Consider the following 22,053-nt stretch of genomic DNA (forward strand, 5'->3'; position numbering starts at 1 on the left):
TGCTTCCTGGGTTTAATGGATACTCCATTAGCCCATTTAGAAGGCGTAAATGTGATGTCTCCTTGTCAAAAACTTTTAAACTGCGTAGCCTTAACTGGAAAACGATCAAGGTTTAACCATAGTGGCCTCAAGGTAAATCAATTTCTTCTGCTTTCAATTCTGTTTTGACAGTAAAATTGGCCTCTATCCTGGCATGTCAGCGTTGAGCACTCCCACTTTCTTCCTGGCCATCCGTATGACAATGTCCAGAGAGGGCATGTTCACTGGTTACCCATGGTTTGCATTGTGTTTTTTGCTCCTCAAGTACACATACCATCAGCATTTGTTGATACGTGATGCAAGCGCCAAAGCGATCTGCAGTGGAATCCTTTTCTCTCTGTCCCATCATGTCCTTGCCTTCCCCTTGCTTTCCTAACCGGTACCTGTCTGTGTCCATGTGTGCTGCATCCAGGTATCAGGAGGAGTACAGTATGGACTCAACCAATGCCCAGTAAGTCTCTGGCAGCATCATGCTTGCATGTCATGGATTAAGTTTTCATAGGCCTTACGGCACAAAGGACGGACTGGAAAAACATCACAGAGGCACACGTGGCACTGTTTATTTAAGTACACCGGTTGTACAAACATAACAGCTTGACCATGTTTGGCAGTTTTACGATTCATGCCTGAGTAATGATATTGCTACACAATCGTGAGAATGACCCTATCATTTATAGCTACCTTTTCAACAGTTGCTGTGGCGATAAAACCTCTGAGAAAAAGAAAGAAAAATTGCATTGATTTGCTTGTCTTTCAATCACACCACACTATGGTGAAAAGGCAGCTTGTGTGTCAATGCCCAACTTCTTTTGAATTGTCTGTCATTGGATCCTCACATCAGTTTTCAATATGACCCAGCCTTGATCGATTGATAAGATTAATAGTTGTGTGCAATTTGCATGCTACAACTCCCCAATCATACTTACAATAAAGTGTTTGGGAGTGGTTGATTCCTCTTACGTTGTATTCACACCAATGACTTTTTCCTTGTTGTGCATTACCCACTGACTATTCATGCTTTTACGATACCCTACTACTGTTAGAAAATGGATTTTTATCCCCTGGGGACACACTAAGTGGTGAGCTGTAAGCATGTTGACATGCACTCTTTACCTTCATCTCTCGCCTCTCGGTGCTGGTTCTTTCAAATGGCTGAGAGACATTATTGGCACCTGCTTTTCTTAGTGAAAGGAATCTCAGAAACCATTTGAACGAGTCTCATAAATATTTAAACATTGCTGTGGTCAGTATTTTCTTGTAACAAGTGCACCCCCGGCGGCACGGTGACCCGACTGGTTAGAGTGTCAGCCTCACGGTTCTGAGGACCGGGGTTCAATCCCCGTTCCCGCCTGTGTGGAGTTTGCATGTTCTCCCCGTGCCTGCATGTTTTTTTCTCCCGGCACTCCGGTTTCTTCCCACATCCCAAAAACATTCATGGTAGGTTAATTGACAACTCTAAATTGCACGTAGGTGTGAATGTGAATGTTTGTTTGTTTGTTTGTATGTGCCCTGCGATTGGCTGGCAACCAGTTCAGGGTGTACCCCGCCTCCTGCCCGATGATAGCTGGGTTAGGCTCCAGCACGTCGGCAACCCTAGTGAGGAGAAGCGGCCAGGTCCTCAGAACCGTGAGGCTGACGCTCTAACCAGACGTCCACCGTGCCGCCGTAGTTTTCTATATCAACCTATTATTAAAATAGGCTCCTCAAAATTGTGACATTGATTAACAGATTTCCTGCTACGTCGGCACATTCGAGTCCAAACGGTGTGATAGATCTTGAAATACTTTTGACAACTTATATCAGCTAATTTGAAATGCACACTCATCAGGAAACCACTGGAAAGAGTATTAAACTACAACTTTTTCCTGGCGCTTCACCATTTTGTCTGCGTTCATATTAGTGCTTGTAACATCTCTCTGCTCCCTTGTGTTTGTATATCTCTCTTACAGCAGGTAATGATGACTCGGAGGACCAAAACTGACTGATACTTGCACTTTCCTCTTGATCTTTTCGGGCCGCTGGCCAATAAGGTTCCCTTTTATAGCAAACCTATGTACTTCCCTCCAAGTAGTCTGGACTTAGTCCAGTTACACAATATCTTCTTATAAGATGAAGGAGGAGGATATGAGAAAAGACAATAGAGCCTTTTGAATATTCAGGACAGTGAGGTATATTTTTAGTGTGGCTGCAGCCTTTTTATCACATCAGAGGTATGGTGCCTACCTATTTCTTATCGAGAATAAATACAGCAAACTATTCAAGCAGTGAAGGAGAAAGACTGATTCTGTGCAGATTACATACTCCTTACAAGGCAACCTAAGCAAATTAAATGTCACCACACCACTGGAAACTGTCATGGTGTACAGTAAGCGGTGACACCAGGCTCTAGCATAATGTTTGCTAACAGAAGAAGAGGTGCTCTTTTTGTGCCCTAATTGGAAATAATGCACTGCTGAGTTTTTATCAGTTACTGTTTATGCGGCGGCACTTGTGCAACATAAATAAAAGTAATGAAGATGATTTGTTCTCAGCAGGAACTATTTGTTCGACTAGCTTTACAGGCTGATGGAATAGAAACACACTCACAAGCACTGGTGGTCTGGAAGTGTCTTCACAGTGAGATATTGACCTCGATCAAGGCACTTATAGTTTAATTGCATTTTTGATAGAAGAATAACACTAAAAAAGAAGTACAAACAAATGACCATAAAATACTGCGCAAGATTCGGACATGCCAAGATTAGATTTTGGGGCAAATCAAAGTGTAGAATAGGGACGAGCATTAAATTTGATTGATTCATGTCTTGAGTCAAGTGGGGCACGCACATACAGATTTTTAACATCTTAACTGATTTTAAAATTTGAGACCACTCACATGATGAGAAACATTTTGCAGTGTGTTGTACTCGAGATAACCAATGCAGCACACCACACACACATAACGATCCATCCATCCATCCATTTTCTGTACCTCTTATCCTCACTAGGGTCGCGGGCGTGCTGGAGCCTATCCCACCTGTCTTCGGACGAGAGGCGGGGTACACCCGGAACTGGTCGCCAGCCAATCGCAGGGCACATATAAACAAACAACCATGCACTCTCACGTTCACACCTACGGGCAATTTAGAGTCTTCAATTAGCCTACCATGTATGTTTTTGGAATGTGGGAGGAAACTGGAGTACCCGGAGAAACCCCACGCAGACACAGGGAGAACATGCAAACTCCACACAGAACTGTGAGGCAGATGTGCTAATCCAGTCGTCCACCGTGCCACCAGACATAACGATATCTCCACTAATAATCCTCTCTTTCCTCAAGCCGCATGTCTGTCATAGTACCAAGACTGACCTGTGAGAGGCAGCATGGGGCCATAGGGCATCCAGACTGCGAAACACAAAAAAGAAGAAAGAGCTGTTGTAAAAGAATAGACGAAACTAGGTTGGCTGTTAGCATATCTCGTAACAACATTGCAGTTGCCACCCCAAAATAATAATGTGGCTTCCACAAGATGGTGGCAAAGCACTTAAAACAGAGATGATGATCAGCACCATGCTTTGCTTTAGCATGTACACAATCATGAACCGGGTAGTTAAATTATTCAACACAAATAAACCACCTTTACATGAGGCTCATCAATAGGATGGGAGCGTTTGTGAAACGTCATTGTGACGTAATTCTGGCGTATGTGCATTAACATTGGTTGGTAAAAGTACCATTCACCTACATATAATTTGGGATAAGAAACCTTGTTTTCGTGGCTTTTTATCGCAGTATGCAGGTTTGGGCCAGCCGATGCCAAACAAAGCTATGTACAACAGTGGCAATCAGAATTTGCTTTCAATATGTTTTGCACAAATGTGTCCCAAATCCATCCATCTGGCCTGACTGAGGGGATTTATTTGATCGACAACTTTTTAATTTCGGCCTACACAAAAGATTAAATGAAAGTCTACAATTCTCTTGACGCATAGAAGTAAGTGTCAATCATTCAATTGTTGATTGGAAAATGTTCAGACGGCGAAACATCTGCATATGTGACGTGCATTTGCATATTATAAGGCTCATATTCATTTGTAATTTGCATACGATAGTAGGCCTACTTAAGAAGTAAAATATCACCAAAAGTAAGGCAGACATCAAGAATTTAAGAGTGAGCTGTAACTTATTCAGCTAATGTAAGATTTATCTTTTGTTTGTTTGTTCCACGTCATTAAATATCAACATATATTATATGCAATATATATTGCAAAACAAGTTATTACAACGTTATGTGTCTTACCATTACTATATAAGGTGCCGAAAGCAAACATGGTTGGTCAGTATGGTTCCAGTTGTGTCACGTAATGTGGCTGCACGTAAGCTTTCAATGAGCTTCATGTGTCTGGGATGCTGTAAAAGCTCTACGAATGCTTCGTTGACAATCTGTATGTACAGCACATAACACAACACGAAACTACCATTTATTAATTAACGGGAATAAGCGTGAATAACCCGATAACTCGTGGTCAGCTATTGACTACCATTGGCTTTCTGCCAACCGAGACACCACATGACCATTTGGTGACGATACGGCCAACCCTCCCATTAGCTAGCATCTTCTTTTCCTTTTGGCTTGTCCCGTTAGGGGTCGCCACAGCGCGTCATCCTTTTCCATGTAAGCCTATCTCCTGCATCCTCCTCTCGAACACCAACTGCCATCATGTCTTCCCTCACGACATCCATCAACCTTCTCTTTGGTCTTCCTCGAGCTCTCTTGCCTGGCAGCTCCATCCTCATCATCCGTCTTCCAATATACTCACTATTTCTCCTCTGGACGTGTCCAAACCATTGAAGTCTGCGCTCTCTAACTTTGTCTCCAAAACATCGAACCTTGGCTGTCCCTCTGATGAGCTCATTTCTAATTTTATCCAACCTGGTCACTCCAAGAGCGAACCTCAACATCTTCATTTCCGCCACCTCCAGCTCTGCTTCCTGTTGTCTCTTCAGTGCCACTGTCTCTAATCCGTACATCATGGCTGGCCTCACTACTGTTTTATAAACTTTGCCCTTCATCCTAGCAGAGACTCTTCTGTCACATAACACGCCTGACACCTTCCTCCACCCGTTCCAACCTGCTTTGACCCGTTTCTTCACTTCCTGACCACACTCACCATTGCTCTGGACGGTTGACCCCAAGTATTTAAAGTCCTCCACCCTTGCTATCGCTTCTCCCTGTAGCCTCATTCTTCCCCCACCAGCCCTCTCATTCATGCACATATATTCTGTTTTACTTCGGCTAATCTTCATTCCTCTTCTTTCCAGTGCATGCCTCCATGTCTCTAACTGTTCCTCCAGCTGCTCCCTGCTTTCACTGCAGATCACAATGTCATCTGCAAACATCATGGTCCACGGGGATTCCAGTCTAACCTCATCTGTCAGCCTATCCATCACCACTGCAAAAAGGAAGGGGCTCAGGGCTGATCCCTGATGCAGTCCCACATCCACCTTAAATTCTTCTGTCACACCTACAGCACACCTCACCGCTGTTCTGCTGCCCTCGTACATGTCCTGTATTATTCTAACATACTTCTCTGCCACTCCAGACTTCCGCATGCAGTACCACAGTTCTTCTCTGGGTACTCTGTCATAGGCTTTCTCTAGATCTACAAAGAGACAATGTAGCTCCTTCTGACCTTCTCTGTACTTTTCCATCAACATCCTCAAGGCAAATAATGCATCTGTGGTACTCTTTCTAGGCATGAAACCATACTGTTGCTCGCAAATACTCACTTCTGTCCTGAGTCTATCCTCCACTACTCTTTCCCATAACTTCATTGTGTGGCTCATCAACTTTATTCCTCTATAGTTGCCACAGCTCTGCACATCACCTTTGTTCTTAAAAATGGGCACCAGTACACTTTTCCTCCATTCCTCAGGCATCTTCTCACGCACTAGAATTCTATTGAACAAGCTGGTCAAAAACTTCACAGCCACCTCTCCTAGATGCTTCCATACCTCCACAGGAATGTCATCAGGACCAACTGCCTTTCCATTTTTCATCCTCTTTAATGCCTTTCTAACTTCCCCCTTACTAATCATTGCCACTTCCTGGTCCACCACACTTACCTCTTCTACTCTCCCTTCTCTATCATTTTCCTCATTCATCAACTCCTCGAAGTATTCTTTCCATCTAGCAAGCACACTGCTGGCACCAGTCAACATATTTCCATCTCTATCCTTAATCACCCTAACCTGCTGCACATCCTTCCCATCTCTGTCCCTCTGTCTGGCCAGCCTGTATAGATCCTTTTCTCCTTCTTTAGTGTCCAACCTGCCATACATGTCATCATATGCCTCTTGTTTTGCCTTTGCCACCTCTACCTTTGCCCTGTGTCGCATCTCAATGTATTCCTTTCGCCTCTCCTCGGTCCTCTCAGTGTCCCACTTCTTCTTAGCTAACCTCTTTCCTTGTATGATTTCCTGTACTGTGAGGTTCCACCACCAAGTCTCCTTCTCTCCTTTCCTGCCAGAAGATACACCAAGTACTCTCCTGCCTGCTTCTCTGATCACCTTGGCTGCAGTGGTCCAGTCTTCTGGAAGCTCCTGCCGTCCACCGAGAGCCTGTATCACCTCTTCCCGAAAAGCTGCACAACACTCGTCCTGTCTCAGCTTCCACCACATGGTTCTCTTCTCTGCCTTTGTCTTCCTAATTTTCCTCCCCACCACCAGAGTCATCTTACACACCACCATCCTATGCTGTCTAGCCACACTCTCCCCTACCACTACCTTACAGTTGGTAACCTCCTTCAGATTACATCGTCTGCACAAGATGTAATCCACCTGTGTGCTTCTACCTCCGCTCTTGTAGGTCACCCTATGTTCGTGCCTCTTCTGGAAAAAAGTGTTCACTACAGCCATTTGCATCCTTGTTGCAAAGTCTACCACCATCTGTCCCTCCAAGTTCCTTTCCTGGATGCCGTATTTACCCATCACTTCTTCATCACCCCTATTACCTTCACCAACATGTCCATTACAATCTGCACCAATTACGACTCTCTCTCTGTCTGGGATGCTAAGAACTACATCATCTAGCTCCTTCCATAATTTCTCTTTCACCTCTAGGTCACATCCTACCTGTGGGGCATAGCCACTAATCACATTACACATAACACCCTCAATTTCAAATTTCAGCCTCATCACTCGATCTGATACTCTTTTCACCTCCAAGACATTCTTAGCCAACTCTTCTTTTAAAATAACCCCGACTCCATTTCTCTTCCCATCGACACCATGGTAAAATAATTTAAACCCTGCCCCTAAACTTCTAGCCTTACTGCCTTTCCACCTGGTCTCCTGGACACACAATATATCAACCTTTCTCCTCATCATTTTCCTGTCATAGTCCCAACATTCAAAGTCCCCACATTCAGTTCTAGGCTCTGTGTTTTCCTCTTCTCTTTCTGCCGAAGAACCCGCTTTCCACCTCCTCTTCTTCTTTGACTTCAACCCACAGTAGCTGAATTTCCAACGGCGCCCCGCAGGTTGACGGCGCCGGTGGCGGACGTTGTTAATTATTAGCTATTAGCTAGCATAGTAGCCTAAAATACAGCTAGCACAAACTCACGTGCCATCACAATTAGTCCCAGAAATATGTGCACTAGCACTTTAAACAAACAATATTAAGTCATTAAACTTAGCTTTTGGCATTTACACACAAGAATAAATGTTGGGGAGTATACTACATACTATCAGTTTCACCTTTGACTTAACAAGAGGTGCTTTCAAGGACCACCAACAAAACAGGGCATCTCAAATACAGCAGAAAAAATATATATCAATGAATTAAGCATAACTGCAACATCAAGAGCCCACAAAACTAATATTTGTATTGCTTTGCCCTCCACATTAGGCCCGCCGCACACTGCGCAAATCGGTGGAACCTGATTGGACCCTAAAAAATGACAGTTGGCAACTCACACCTGCATATTGAGCGAATGTATATATGGACGCCCTAAAAATTGAGCCTGTATAGGCTTTTGATGATGCACATAGAGTGTATTGTACTTTATCACATTTATTAAACCATTAAAAGAGAGTAATAATTAAAGGAGGAAGCGGGTTGATAAAGAGAGAGGACAATGGAGTGAATAAAAGCGAGAGTGTAGGTATTTTAAAAGAGGCATTCACTTGCGTACATTTTGGCCATTTAATCCAGAGGTACTGTACATATTAAATTATAAATACTGTATAGTTAACACAACATACCTGTATGTATACTTCATGCAATGTATTTGTATGGCTTGGGGGTGCTGTGGTGCCGTTGTGTGGCTCGCTCGCTGAAAACCCAGAAATATATTTTTGGGTGAAAGCTTTTGTGTATTTTGATTGGTTCTAATCTGCTATGTCGCGACGCTGTGCACCGGCGATAAAAATTTTTAACTTTGAAAGTAGTGGCCGACTGGTCGACCGCTCTTGAAAACAGTTGCGGAACCCCACACATTGTGCGAGAGTTCAGTCGGGTTCGGTTGCATCGCTCGTTGTGAGGCAGCCTTTAGAAACAGCTACGATTTTCAGCAAATAACCGAAGATAGGTGCCCTAAAAAAATCTGCAAATTGGCTAAAGCTCAATTGAACATATGCAGCAGTGCACTGTATATAACAGGTCACGACAGCATGGTGTTCGAGGGGTGAGCAAGCTTCTGGATTTGCACGCTGGCTTCCTCCCACATTCCAAAAAAATGCACATTCAAGTCATTGGATTGTCCGTAGCTGGGAATATGAGTGTGACTGATTGTTTGTCTATATGTGCCCTGCGATTTGCTAGTCACCAGTTCAGAGTGTACCCCGCCTCTTGGCCAAAGTCAGCTGGGATAGGCTCCAGCTCACCTGTGATGCCAATGAGGATAAGCGCTGTAGGGAACAAATGAATCCCATGCTCCATGCGTAGTACAGTGGACCCCTGCATATCTATGCTTCAGCACCTGATTCACCTATTCGAGGACTTTCTTTTTCCCCGATTTGGTTTCAATTTTGTTATACATTTTTTTTAATAGATTTTTTTTTAGTCTTTTTTTTGGGGGGGGGGGGGGGCAACCCTGAAAACACAGTTGGCGGTATATACCCACTAATTAAAGTTTTATTGGGGTAAAGAAAAAGAAAAAAAGTAAATCAAATTATAAGAGACGTCAATTATTTGTGAATTGTCGCTGTTCGCGGTCAGGCCCGGTCCCTATCGCCGGCGAATAGCGGTGGTGCACTGTGTGGTTCATGCACCTCACTATAGCAAATCCCGCTCGTTGTCCTATGGCCGACTGGTGAGCAGTTCAAGGTGTAGTTCTTGCTGGCGTAAGCTCTAGGCCCTTCCGTCATCCTGGGCAGGAAAAGCAGTCTAGAAGAGTGGATGGATCACAATGTTTTTTTCCCATTTGAAACATAATACAACAACAAGCACTTTTTTCCCATCCAAGGCATTGTGCTACTACTCTCATCTCACCCGCCCACACGGAGACGCAGACAAACAAGCCATGTTCAAGCCAGTTCAAACAAAGCGTGACATCACAGCAATTATTATTAGAGGCGAGTTTATTTTGGAGTCAGATTTAAAGTTGGAGTGTGTTCTCGTGTGTAACTGCATAGACTTTAACGTTGCTGTATGCAAAGCTGGATAAACTCTCAGCCTTTATCGCTGCAGCATATGTCCAACCTGACAGCTGTTGTCAGTAGAGAACATCTGGACCGCATAGATTATTGATCATCTGAATCACAGCAAAATCACTGCATGACGTTTCATCATGTAATCAAGCACAAGTCCATACAGATGATACATGCTTTACCCACAGCTGTGCGTGTTTGGGTGGCACGGAGTCTCTGAGATGGGAGTGCCTGTGGGTTTCAGCATGTCAGCTCGCAGTTAATTCCTTGTTCTGAAAGCGCACAGACACGTGAGTGAGCGTTTCCTGCCCTGGAAGCTGTATCCATGGCGACAGAGCCAATTGGATACGATGGGGGAATTGGCGTGGGGAATGCTGTATTTCTTATCTTCTTCCTACTCATATCGGCGGTGGCCCTACTGCTCTTATGTCTCCTCCCTTTTGTATCCCTTATTCATCTTGTCAGCTCCGCATTCCTTTAATAACTCCCTCTGTGTTCATTAGCAACAATGAGCCTCACTGCATTACAGAACCTGCATTTATCGGCGCTCCCCTCGACATCATCATCACTGCTTAAGTGGTCATTTGGTCCACCAGGGATGTTCAAATGTGTTGTATCTGCTTCCCTTTAATTTCCATTGTTAATGACTGACTGTCTGATTCAAAGTACAGAATCTAGACTTGAGAAGCAGATTCTCAAAGCAAAAATAATGCATTTTAAACCACTGGATGCCTGGATGCTGTTTTATATATAGTAGAAACATTTAAAAAATGCCCTCGCCCCATATGTTTCAGGGATAGGCATTCTAATCATTTAATTGATTGTTAAATAACTATTGTTGTTTTTTTGGGAGGGGAGTTTTGATTAATCATGTCTCGAAGCAATTGAGGCAAAATGGAGTGCGCAATTTGGCGGAAATCATCAAAGAGGCTGTTGAATCACTCTTAGCTAAAGTTTGTGTTCTAAACAAAAACAATATAACATTATCTTTGGTGAGTTGAGCTACCACTCTCTTACACAAGTCCTCCGGAAGCATTATTCTGCTCGATCTAAGACTACCATTGAAGCAGGAGTTCAGAAAATTCTGAACAATCTAATATCTAAAATATAAATATTATTCAATTAATTGATTGTTAATCTTGCGATTGGTCCATTAAAAAATTTAGTCAAATCCACACCACTGATATAATGTATACAAGGTGTGCCCTCAAAAAATGATTTGAAATCTGAATTTGTGAGTAACTGCATGTCATAAGGAAATTAAATTAATTATGCTTCATGTTGAAAAATGTTTAAAAGTGTTTATTCAGCAAAATTCCAACAACATATTGAAACTGCTATACAGTAGATTCATAAAGTGTCATACAGAAAATGATGCGTCAGCTGTGACGTGACATGCCTTCCTCTTTGAATTTTTTGGAGCCGTGTGCAAAAATCTGCTTTCCAGTTTATGTATTTTCTTTTAGAATTTCCTCGAAAATGCACCATCCACATTCTTATTTGACTGTTCAAGCATATTCTAACCCAGAAAAGGCCTTTTCATTGTTATTGCTAGTCATTCTTCACCCTAAAAACAAAAACATTAAACTAAAACTAACTTAAGATAAACTTAGTTTTGACACACCTTTAAGATCTATTGACTAGAATTAGAGTTTTGAGAAAACTAAATTAATATTATGTCAGCCTGTTTTATTAAAAAAAAAAAAAAAAAAAAAAAAGTATTTTAGAATCTATTTGGGGTTAGTATAGTTAACAGCGGCATTATTAAAAAGAGGTAGATTTAAATAATTGTTGTAGACCAGTTGACTATATTCGACTGATATTTTTAATTGTTAGGATTACAAACTTGTGCCCCATCTCTGTCAAATTGTGCGGGTGTGGGTGTGGAAACCACCTTTGTGTCATTTTCAGGCTGTTTGGAGCGGGCAGGATGCAATAATACCTGAAGCGTGTCCTTAGAAACAGCAGACTTGTGTGCGAAACCAAACCAAAGGCATAATTGCTTTGCTTTTTGAAGACTAATGTACTGTATGTGACTTTGCCTGTGAATGTGAACACTTCAGCCAGGATGTGACTCTTCTCCCACACAGGGTGCAGGTGGAGTTCTACGTGAACGAAAACACCTTCAAGGAGAGGCTGAAACTTTTCTTCATTAAAAATCAAAGGTCAAGTAAGTAAAACCGGCACCACAACGCCAATATCCAACAGAGCAAATTGTAAGAGGCTCGGTGCAAATGAGCAAACGCATGCATTGTGTAGGAAAGCACACTCACTGATGATGCATCCAATCTCAGGCTCACTTTGGGTTTTGATAATTACATTAGGCCTTTATTAAGCCTCATATTGAAGACTGAGGGTCTTTTATTGGGAGGAAGGGCAGCACTTTGCTCTGACAAGGAAATACAACAAACAAAGACAATCAAAACATCACTGCGGGAAACACTGGTGTTCTTCTGTAAAACTCTTGGAATCTGCTGTCCTTAAGTCCAGTCAGTGTTGCTCCATCAATACAAAAGGCAGCAGAATTGAATGAAAATGTCACCGTTTGCTGCAGGGCCACATTGCTGGGATCGATGCTCAGTTGGTACCAAATTATTTTAACATTGATGCCAGACTTGCCTCAAGAGTCGGGCAACACAGCTGGCACCTCCATCTGGTCAGCAAGAGCCACTGTAGCCAAGGTTCTGCTTAATCATCATCAATCACTGGAACAACCTCACCATGAAAGCTCTGGATTTATTTTGTGTTATTCTGTAGGTATTGAAAAGATACTCTTCCGGGGGAAATTAGTGGTGACAGAGTGCGAGAGCAGGGTCGAGCTCCATTATTCATGCCTCGTGACAAAATAACAGTGTGCGCCCAATCTGAAGAGCCGGAAATCCATCTGACGCTTGCTTAAACCAGGACAAATACTGAGCACAGTCAAGGGTTTTTGTCGTTCCACAGGCTTGAGGATCCGGCTGTTCAACTTTTCCTTGAAGATCCTCACCTGCGCCCTCTACATAGTGAGAGTCAGCCTTGACGACCTCAAGGAGACCAATGGAAACCCATGGTCAGAGTCCTTTAATCCACCGCTTCATTTATCACATTTTTATACTGATGGATTTACCTGTACAAAAGGAACATTTGTAATAACAGCAGCTTAATATGAAGCACACAAGAACTGACAGTCATATTTGCCATAAGGCACGCATGCTTTTTTTATTTTGTTTTTTTTCATGCTTTTCTTGTTATTTTTTGTTGTTTTTTTCCCCTAAATTACAGTGCAATCATTCGCAACTCCAGCTGGCCAAATTCAGCAGCAGAGTCACCAGAAATCAACTGGTATGTTCTCTTCTGACCTACAACATACAGCTGTCCCTTGATATAGAAGTTTAAATCATTCGGACAACTTATATCACTCACATCTCAAATCAACTTAGAAATGAATAGAAATGCCAATAATCCGCAACGAGCCACCCAACGGGCATTGCATGTTTTGTTTACGTCCCTTGGCCACCAAGGGGCAGTTTAATATATACAATAAAACATCGATGGAACAGACTAATAAGGGAGGGGTGGGGGGTCTTCCGGAATAGCCGATTGTCCGTTACATTGAAGCACTTTTTTTATTTGAGGCCATATGCACCCATATTATTGTACAGTACAAAATTATTGTTTTATTAGTTTTTGTTTGTGGCCTGAAACGCTAAGTTATTATAAATATATTATTTTTTTTTTAAATTCAACTTACCACGCTGGTTTGCTTAGTCATGGTGACATTGTTGACGTACAGTACTCATCATCGGCGAGTCGCTTTCATGAGCTGCAAGGAATTAGTGTGGTTCCTAGTTCCAAATCGGTTGCCGAAGGTGAACTGTCTGACAAAAAACAAAACTTACTGAACTAAAAATAGCATGTTCCAAACTCCAAAGACTTAGTTTAGTCTTCCTCAGACTTAAACACCACATCAATCTCGCTCTCTCTCTACCAGTGCTACGCAAAAAAGACAATCGATAGAACCATCATCACATGGCTGCCACGTCAATGCCCCACATTCAACATGGCCACCATGTAGGCACGGGAGGCACGTCTTTTGGAATTGGATCTAGTCATCTGTGACCCGGATATATGTTAGTCCCATTCTCTGCTTACATTGCATCACTGCACCAGTAAACAGCAGCGGCCAATTCTGGAACTAATAAACTTTGTCAACGGCATTTTAAGTGCCAAATGGAAACTATTTTTGACACATTGTTCAATCTTCACGGTCCGTTTTATCCGATATCCATTATATCAGGGTCCGTTTTATCGAGGTTCCACTGTAAAGACCTATAGCAGACCCTCGCTATTCGCGGGGGATCAGGGAGTCAGGGACCGGCCCAACCGCGAATTGCGAAAATCTATTAAAAATTTATTTTAGCCAACAAACTCTTGAATAAGCAGGAATATATTTCCGAAAAGCATTTTCGGGGTTGGTTCCTGCCAAAAAAAAGAAGAAAAAAAAGACAAAAAATGCTTTCCTCACTTTCCGCACCTTCTCCATCTTTTCACAGACACCCTTGGCTGGCCATATGCCCTTTATTGACTTCTTCTGATTCTCTCATGTTTTTCTATGATAGCATTTAATTCAATAGGCATCATCTGCTTCTTCTTCTTATCACTCACTTTCATAGGAGCCCTGGCTAGAAAAAAAAGACATTTGGCAAAAATACCAACACAAAAAACAGAAAATGTGAACACAAAACACAACACAACTTAGAATGTGAGGTAACCACATGAACTGATGGTGGCCAGATATTGTAGAGTTTGCAGCCGCCATCTAGTTGCAGAATCCCTGAATTCCACTCATTAGACATACTTTTGCTCGCAACTCAAAGCAAAAAAAACCAAAACAAAACAAAAAAATGTTAAAAGGTTATGGCTCGTGTTTCAGTAAACGTGTAAGTTGGGGCACTTGTAAGTCAAGATACTGCTTTATTTACAAATAATGATATTTGCACCATCCAACGACAACCATGTACAGTACTATATGTCACATTATCATTTATGTCAAGAGCCAGAAAAAATGTTATAGAGCAAAGTCTTTTGCATAGAATTACATGTTCTGACATGACCCAAAAGGAGAGAATTGTTTGAAAACACAGAATTTTAACATCTTTTTTTTTTTTTTTTGGTTGATTAGCTACACACATAACTGTATGTGTCGGGGGAACATGAAGACTCCCATTATGTTCAAATTGTCATAAAGTGGTTGTCATTGGTCAGCAACAATATGTACCGTATATGGCTTGTACTTATGTCCTTGTGCTTTTTAAAAGGAAGTTGATTTTCTGGGTGACCAGACCTGATCCATTGTGGGCAATACAGGTGAGCATATTATTATTATTAATTTTAGACTCTAAATTGCCCATAGATGTGAATGTGAGTGTGAATGCTTGTTTGTCTATATGTGCCCTGCGATTGGCTGGTAACCAGTCTCAGGTGCACCTTGCCTCTCACCCAAAGTCAGCTGGGATCGGCTCCAGCTCACCTATGACCCAAATGGAGACAAGCACAAAAACAAAAAAAGATGGATGGATGCATTTACTGCTTGGATGCTTTACTTGTGTTGCACGAATTTTACACACACTCACATTTTCAATTCACAAACGTTCAAATGTATTCCCAGTTACTGTCGCCCCTAAGTACGAAACATGTTTTGTTACACATCCATGGCCAACCATGTTTTTTTTTTTTATTTTATTTTATTTTTTTTTTTTGCTCCACTTTAGGTGACAGTGGCTTTAATCAGTTTTCTGGAGACCGTGCTGATCACATATCTCAGCTACAAGGTAAAAAAACTGGGACATAGTCCACGGCTTCCTTACGCGTCTTCGTCACGTCTGCCTTTTAAGTTATTCTCGAGAGCTGTTACCACAGCAACAGTTTTAGATGGCACACCAAGAATTATTGTGATCATTTCAGATTCAGATTTGTACATTGCAAGTTTATTCAATGACTTGTGATCTTCCCTCTTGCTATCCTCATTTAAGTACGTATAGTGGTACCTTGACTTATGTTTGATTCATTTCATAACCGCACTCAACACAATAGTTTGTAACATTCTAATTAGAAAAATTAGTAATAACAATTAAATAGCATGTAAAAAAATCAAACGGTATGTCTATCATAATATCCTAATCATACATCATATCATAATTCAATGGGCATTGTGCTGCTCCTTCTGGTGTGCCCCATTCGCCACCAGGAGGAGGGTCACAACAGGTCATTAAGGTGCAGTAATATTTATCGTTTTTCGCACTGGATAAAAGAATATATGCCTGTGAGTATTGTTCTTTAGTCTGTATATGTGTTGCTGTACCGTTTGTGTTCAAATATCCGTTTCTTAAAGGGCTATAGCCACCACAACATCGATGCTAGTTTCGTTAGCCCATCTGCAGTGTTTTACATTATGTGTTGGCATTAGTAAACTTCAACAAGGAGTGGCAATAAACACCTTAAAGCAAGTATTTGGCCTCTTTTTGGAATAATTGTTCACTATTTGCCAGAATTCTGCTTGTTCGGAACTTCTAGCACTTGTAACTCGAATTTTTGCTTGCAATCAAAGAAAAAAAATCGCCCGAGCAATGGCTCGTATCTTGTAAGTAGGGTCACTCATAAGCCGTGTACCACTGTACCGTATATGGATGACTATAATGAATATTATTACAGTCACTGGGAAATAGCAGTAATAGAAATTGGTGCTACTTTTTCAAGCTCTTCCTTATAATAAACTTAAATGTATGTATTTATTTTTTTGTTAAAACAACAATAGTCTGCATTTCTTTGGACTTTTGGATGAATGAAAGTTATAGTTGTATTCACGGATCATCAATGTGTACCCTAGGGCAACATTTGGGAGCAGATATTCCAGATATCCTTCATATTGGAGATGATCAACACGGTGCCATTTATTATCACAGTAAGTAATTCGCATGGGCCCCTTTCTATCTGCTCTAAATCATTTTTTTATCTAATTGTTGCACGCAATGAGTGGATGAAAACTCCCCACGATTGACTGTCTGACCTGGCTCAAATGTCTGATGATGTTGAGCATTAGCATTGACTCATTATATCCCTATCCTTTTTCCTGCAGATCTTCTGGCCTCCTTTACGAAACATATTTGTTCCCGTTTTTCTTAACTGCTGGCTAGCCAAAGGGGCGCTGGAAAACATGATTGTAAGTATCTGTTCGAGACGTGAAGACACATCCTCACAGATGTTATCTAATGCTGTCAGCAAATGTGTCGGCTTATCACAGCGAACGCCATTTGTTCAGGTTAGCTAAGTCTCGTTTGGAATAGGGATTAAAAAGATCAGCGAACGAAACAAGACGTGTGTTCACATTTGTCTTGCATTTTAAAAGAATCTGTCTCAGCGTTTGGAAAATAACTCTCTGTTTATACTGCTGCAGCCCTGTTTTGCTGATATACAATATGTCCTCGATGAAGGTTAGACATTCATCTAGCTTCATTATTAAACCTTACACACTTGTAGGGTCAAATTTGACCCACTTTGACATTCAACAGTAACAAAAAAAAAATACTCCGAATGTCATTCTTTCACCCTGAAATGTAATGACTTTTGCTAAAGTGACCCAAAATACACAAAAATAAAAATAGTTAGGAATGACATTATTTTGTGCTGCAAAGTTTATGTACACTGAGGCTGTCTCAAATCAAATTTGACCAGGCCTCCTGGTATAGATTTTAGATTTACCAGTGTGTGTTAAATCAAGCCAAATGATGGGGATCTTGAATCCAAATGAATAAATGCAGTGTAAAGACAAATGATAAGAATTGTTGAAAACTCTGATTGTCAAAGTTAAAAAAAAAAAAGCTTACATTTTGAATTGAAGTGTTCAAAACCGTTTAGTTTATTTTCTTTCACAACAAATAGGTTTACAACTGAATTGTTGGCTTGATAGAGAAATAAAGTAAAACATGCATCAATCTGTATATTAAACTATGTAACCTCTATTAGAAATTCAAATTTTTGTATATGCTATAGCACAGTACACAGTTTAGTTGTATTTACCTTAAGCTATCATCATTTCCATGTATTTGGGAGTCTGAATGACAATTTTGCCAATTGATTTTTAGACAGCAAATCAGTTGAGATTGAATCAACTGCAACCAAGTATTGCACTACTTTGGCCTCAGCTTCTTTGAGTTGTGATTAGTCAAAAATCTATTCGACACATTTAATAGAATTCTTGCAGAATGCTTTGTGAATTGATTATCAAGGTGTTGCAAAAGCTTGAAACCTTGAGAAATGTGTGCTAGAGAACCATCCAGGATGTTAGGTAGATAGTCGCGTGAGATTCAGAGGAAGTGCTTCCTGCCAAAGAGGTAGTCGACCAGATGGCGTAATCCTCCGCCAAGCAGACCGGCGGAGCAAGGCCACGTCACAGGTGGTGACATGCGGAGCATACTAACACGGAACAACTGTTTACAACAATAATTCATGTAACGGAACAACTACAACAAAAAAGCATACGTCAGACCAGATGTCCGGTGTGCACTAACTTCTTCTGTCATGTTCTCAGAATGACTTCCACCGCGCTATCCAGAGGACACACTCGGCCATGTTCAACCAGGTGTTTATCCTCATCTGCACTTTACTGTGTCTGGTTTTCACCGGGTGAGTGCACGTCGACTCAAGAACAACATAGTCAATGGTATGCATGTCTTAAACCACTTGTGTCATACTAATTTTTGTCACGGGCCACATTGCAGTTATAATGTAGTAGTAGTGTTAGTAGTGTATAATATGTAGTTATGTATGTATTATAACAATTATAATTGTTTAATTGCATTATCATATTACAGATATACACAACAAATTGATGGATAACTACTTTTTAAATCAGAATCATCTTAGTGTAAAAAGGGGTTTAGTAACCCCAAAAAAATGCTTTTACAATAGCTTAACATTTATTACATATGAATCATGAAAGTTGACGCACAAGATTTGCTTTCACAGTCCACATAAAATGAGGCCTTGAGTTTGACACCTGTGTCTTAAACTTTTTGCACCTTCTGTTGAAAAGTTGGGGGAATGAATATACAGTCCCTCCAGACTAACGTAATCGAAAACTGACTGTGCACATTCACTAAAATGTGGCTCCACTAAGAGCCCCAAATCTAAAAAGCAGAAGTGTGAAACTAAAACAGCCCATACAAGACAGCATGGATTCAGTTTTACCTCCAAAATACACTGTGTGTATGAGCAGCAAATACGCCCCTCCCCCACCAAGTCAACAACTTCACTGAACAATGATGTACAGGTATGTGCTGCTTATCAAAAGCTAACGCTGTTTGCTAACACTAATCTGTGCACTAATCTGTGCATCCAACAAAAGTCTGCTTACCTTGAAGCTTTCATGTAGCGTTTTACCCCTCCTCATTCAGACTGCAAATGAATGGAGTTTGCACAAAGTCCCTTACTGGCTAATTTAACCATATCATCCTTACACACATTAAATCTCTACTATACTGTGTCAATAAAAATACACAAATAATAAAATACTACTTTTGCCAGTAACACCGGGTAAGTGACATTATAAATGGCATTGTTGCCGCAATCATTATGACTTTGGTGGCCATTGATTTGGGATAAAATATGTTTTTATTCACTGAAAAAAGACTTCCTTCATACTGTACGACGCTTTATCTGATATACATTTGTGTTATTCCATTTGTCTTCAGAGCTTGTGGCATCCAGCACCTGGAGAGAGCTGGAAAGAACCTGACCCTGTTTGACTCCTTTTACTTCTGCATCGTGACCTTCTCCACCGTGGGCTACGGAGATGTGACGCCACAGATTTGGCCCTCGCAGCTACTGGTGGTCATCCTCATCTGTGTGGCCCTGGTGGTGCTCCCGCTACAGGTAAAAAAAAAAAGCAGAAGACAACAAAAGTGTATTGAGGGGTTCCACACTCCGTATACTTCCGTGGCTTTTGGCCTCAAATCGCTTTTGTGTTTCAGTTTGAAGAGCTTGCATACCTGTGGATGGAGAGCCAGAAATTAGGCGGGAACTACAGTCGCCACCGAGCACAGACGGAGAAGCACGTGGTCTTGTGTGTCAGCTCGTTGAAGATAGACCTGCTGATGGATTTCCTCAATGAGTTCTATGCCCACCCCAGGTTACAGGTATATTTGAGAGAGAGAGAGAGAGAGAGAGAGAGAGAGAGCGCATTGCCTTCTTGCACATGGGTCATTCCAGAGTTGGACAGTTTCTTTACGTTCTATAAAATGTCAAATAATCAATCAGAATCAGATCAGAATCATCAGAATCATCTTTATTTGCCAAGTATGTCCAAAACACACAAGGAATTTGTCTCCGGTAGTTGGAGCCGCTCTAGTACAACAGACAGTCAATTTACAGAACACTTTGGGGACATGAAGACATTGACAAAAAACAATGCACAAAATATTGAAACATGTACATGTTGTATAAATTATAGATGACCAGAGACAAAATGTAACATTAGGTATACTAAAAGTGATTCCTAAACATAATTTAAAATACCAAATAGCTCTTAAGTACCCCTTGAAATTGCTTTTTTCCCCACTTGTCCATCCCTTTTGATGACTGACTTAGGTTTTTAAATCCCCTTTTTTTGGTGTGTTTTTGTTGATGTCTTCCTTGTAATTTTGTTTTATCGCAAACGAAATTTTTAATTAGCAGTAATTAGGTTCTGAAGTCGTCATGCAACCCTCTTACTAAAGCCTTTTTAGCTGTCCAGAAGAAGAGAAAAGAAAATGAGCTCCATGATTCAGCAGAAATTACATCATCAAGCTAATTGCTCTGACCATGGTTGGCATAAGGTTAATATTTTTCAATGTTTTCAGCTGCTAATGGAGTGTGTCACTCAAATCAATGCAACTCTGTTATTTGTATTATCAGATAAAGACATACTAATATCAATTTTTTTCCTTTTTTCATTATATAGCTAACTTTGTTCTTGGCAAGGCCGTATAGCAGCTAACAAAGCTCTTGGGTAAAAACTCTTAACATTAGCATTGATTTTCAACCCTGTTACTATAATCAGAGTAACACTAAAATTAAATTAGTATTCACATAAAATGTAACTTTCTTAATTTAATTTTGAAAATATTTATTGAGCAATAGTTTTAAAATATGTTTTTCAGGTGCCTGAGTTTCTGGAACAGGGTTGTGCCAACCACAGCAAAATATGATTTGACAAATAAAATACCTCAAACATAACTTAAAAAGTGTCAAATAAATGATTTCTTTATTAAAATGTTGACACCTAAATTGTCCTCCAATTCTGGAACAATCCACACACAGTATGATAGTTTACTTTTTACAGCGTCTTCACTTTCCTCTGTCTTGTAGGATTATTATGTGGTGATCCTTTGCCCAACTGATATAGACATTCAGGTTCGCCGCATCCTCCAGATACCTTTATGGTCCCAGAGGGTCATCTATCTTCAAGGGTCCGCCCTCAAAGACCAGGACCTGATGAGGGCCAAGTGAGTGACTGCACTCTTATAAGCATGCCACTTTAACAACAGCTCGTGTGTTGCTTATATTTTAGAATATCAAATGAAACACATCCATCATACTGAATGTTGTTGTATTGACAAAATATGACATCCTTATAACAATATAAAATCATGAATTCCAAAACGGCGGCACGGTGGCCGACTGGTTAGAGCGTCAGCCTCACAGTTCTGAGGACCCGGGTTCAATCCCCGGCCCCGACTGTGTGGAGTTTGCATGTTCTCCCCGTGCCTGCGTGGGTTTTCTCCGGGCACTCCGGTTTCCTCCCACATCCCAAAAACATGCATTAATTGGAGACTCTAAATTGCCCGTAGGCGTGACTGTGAGTGCGAATGGTTGTCTGTTTGTATGTGCCCTGCGATTGGCTGGCAACCAGTTCAGGGTGTACCCCGCCTCCTGCCCGATGACAGCTGGCATTGGCTCCAGCCCGCCCTCGACCCTAGTGAGGATAAGCGGCTCAGAAAATGGATGGATGGATGGAATTCCAAAACATATTGTCATCTAAAGTAATTTGTAAACATTTTTAAATTAGGAAACATTTTTCCTGTGTTATTTGTTTCCATACTGTATAGCCTAGCATTTGCTACACAGGCCATTATTTCATTTTTTAAAACTGTATAGTTTTGCTGGTTACAAAAAGGCAGAATATTTTTGGTACATTTCTTTGAAAAGATTTTCCATGTCAAGTTTAGCTGAGAAATTTGGAACATGGTGATTTAGGATTTAACGGGAATTTGGGAGATACAAATATTATAATAAGTCAAAATGTCATTTTTCATATTAAAAAGCATGTTATAAAATTTTCTGGTGGTATTTTACGGGGCACTGGA

The 22,053-nt window shown here is 41.0% G+C and overlaps 1 protein-coding gene across 17 annotated transcripts in view; it reads left to right on the forward strand.

Moving 5' to 3' along the window:
• LOC133400019 (potassium channel subfamily T member 1-like) overlaps positions 1 to 22,053 on the forward strand; it is a 79,534-nt gene that overhangs the window by 30,222 nt on the left and 27,259 nt on the right. For 12 of the 17 annotated variants that reach the window (XR_009768281.1, XM_061672147.1, XM_061672151.1 and 9 more), the window contains 12 exons: positions 452 to 490; positions 11,761 to 11,840; positions 12,617 to 12,722; positions 12,935 to 12,994; positions 14,971 to 15,019; positions 15,424 to 15,483; positions 16,539 to 16,613; positions 16,788 to 16,871; positions 18,240 to 18,334; positions 19,402 to 19,582; positions 19,681 to 19,845; positions 21,056 to 21,192. Coding sequence is in view for 16 of the 17 variants with exons in the window: in XM_061672147.1 (XP_061528131.1) it covers positions 452 to 490; positions 11,761 to 11,840; positions 12,617 to 12,722; positions 12,935 to 12,994; positions 14,971 to 15,019; positions 15,424 to 15,483; positions 16,539 to 16,613; positions 16,788 to 16,871; positions 18,240 to 18,334; positions 19,402 to 19,582; positions 19,681 to 19,845; positions 21,056 to 21,192 (1,131 nt within the window). In the remaining variant the exon portion in view is untranslated. Of the gene's footprint in view, positions 1 to 451; positions 491 to 11,760; positions 11,841 to 12,616; positions 12,723 to 12,934; positions 12,995 to 14,970; positions 15,020 to 15,423; positions 15,484 to 16,538; positions 16,614 to 16,787; positions 16,872 to 18,086; positions 18,160 to 18,239; positions 18,335 to 19,401; positions 19,583 to 19,680; positions 19,846 to 21,055; positions 21,193 to 22,053 lie in introns of those variants that run through there. The other 5 variants (XM_061672150.1, XM_061672152.1, XM_061672157.1 and 2 more) reach the window with 3 other exon arrangements.

Source organism: Phycodurus eques, chromosome 3 (assembly GCF_024500275.1).
Source record: "Phycodurus eques isolate BA_2022a chromosome 3, UOR_Pequ_1.1, whole genome shotgun sequence".
Taxonomy (NCBI): Eukaryota; Metazoa; Chordata; class Actinopteri; order Syngnathiformes; family Syngnathidae; genus Phycodurus; species Phycodurus eques.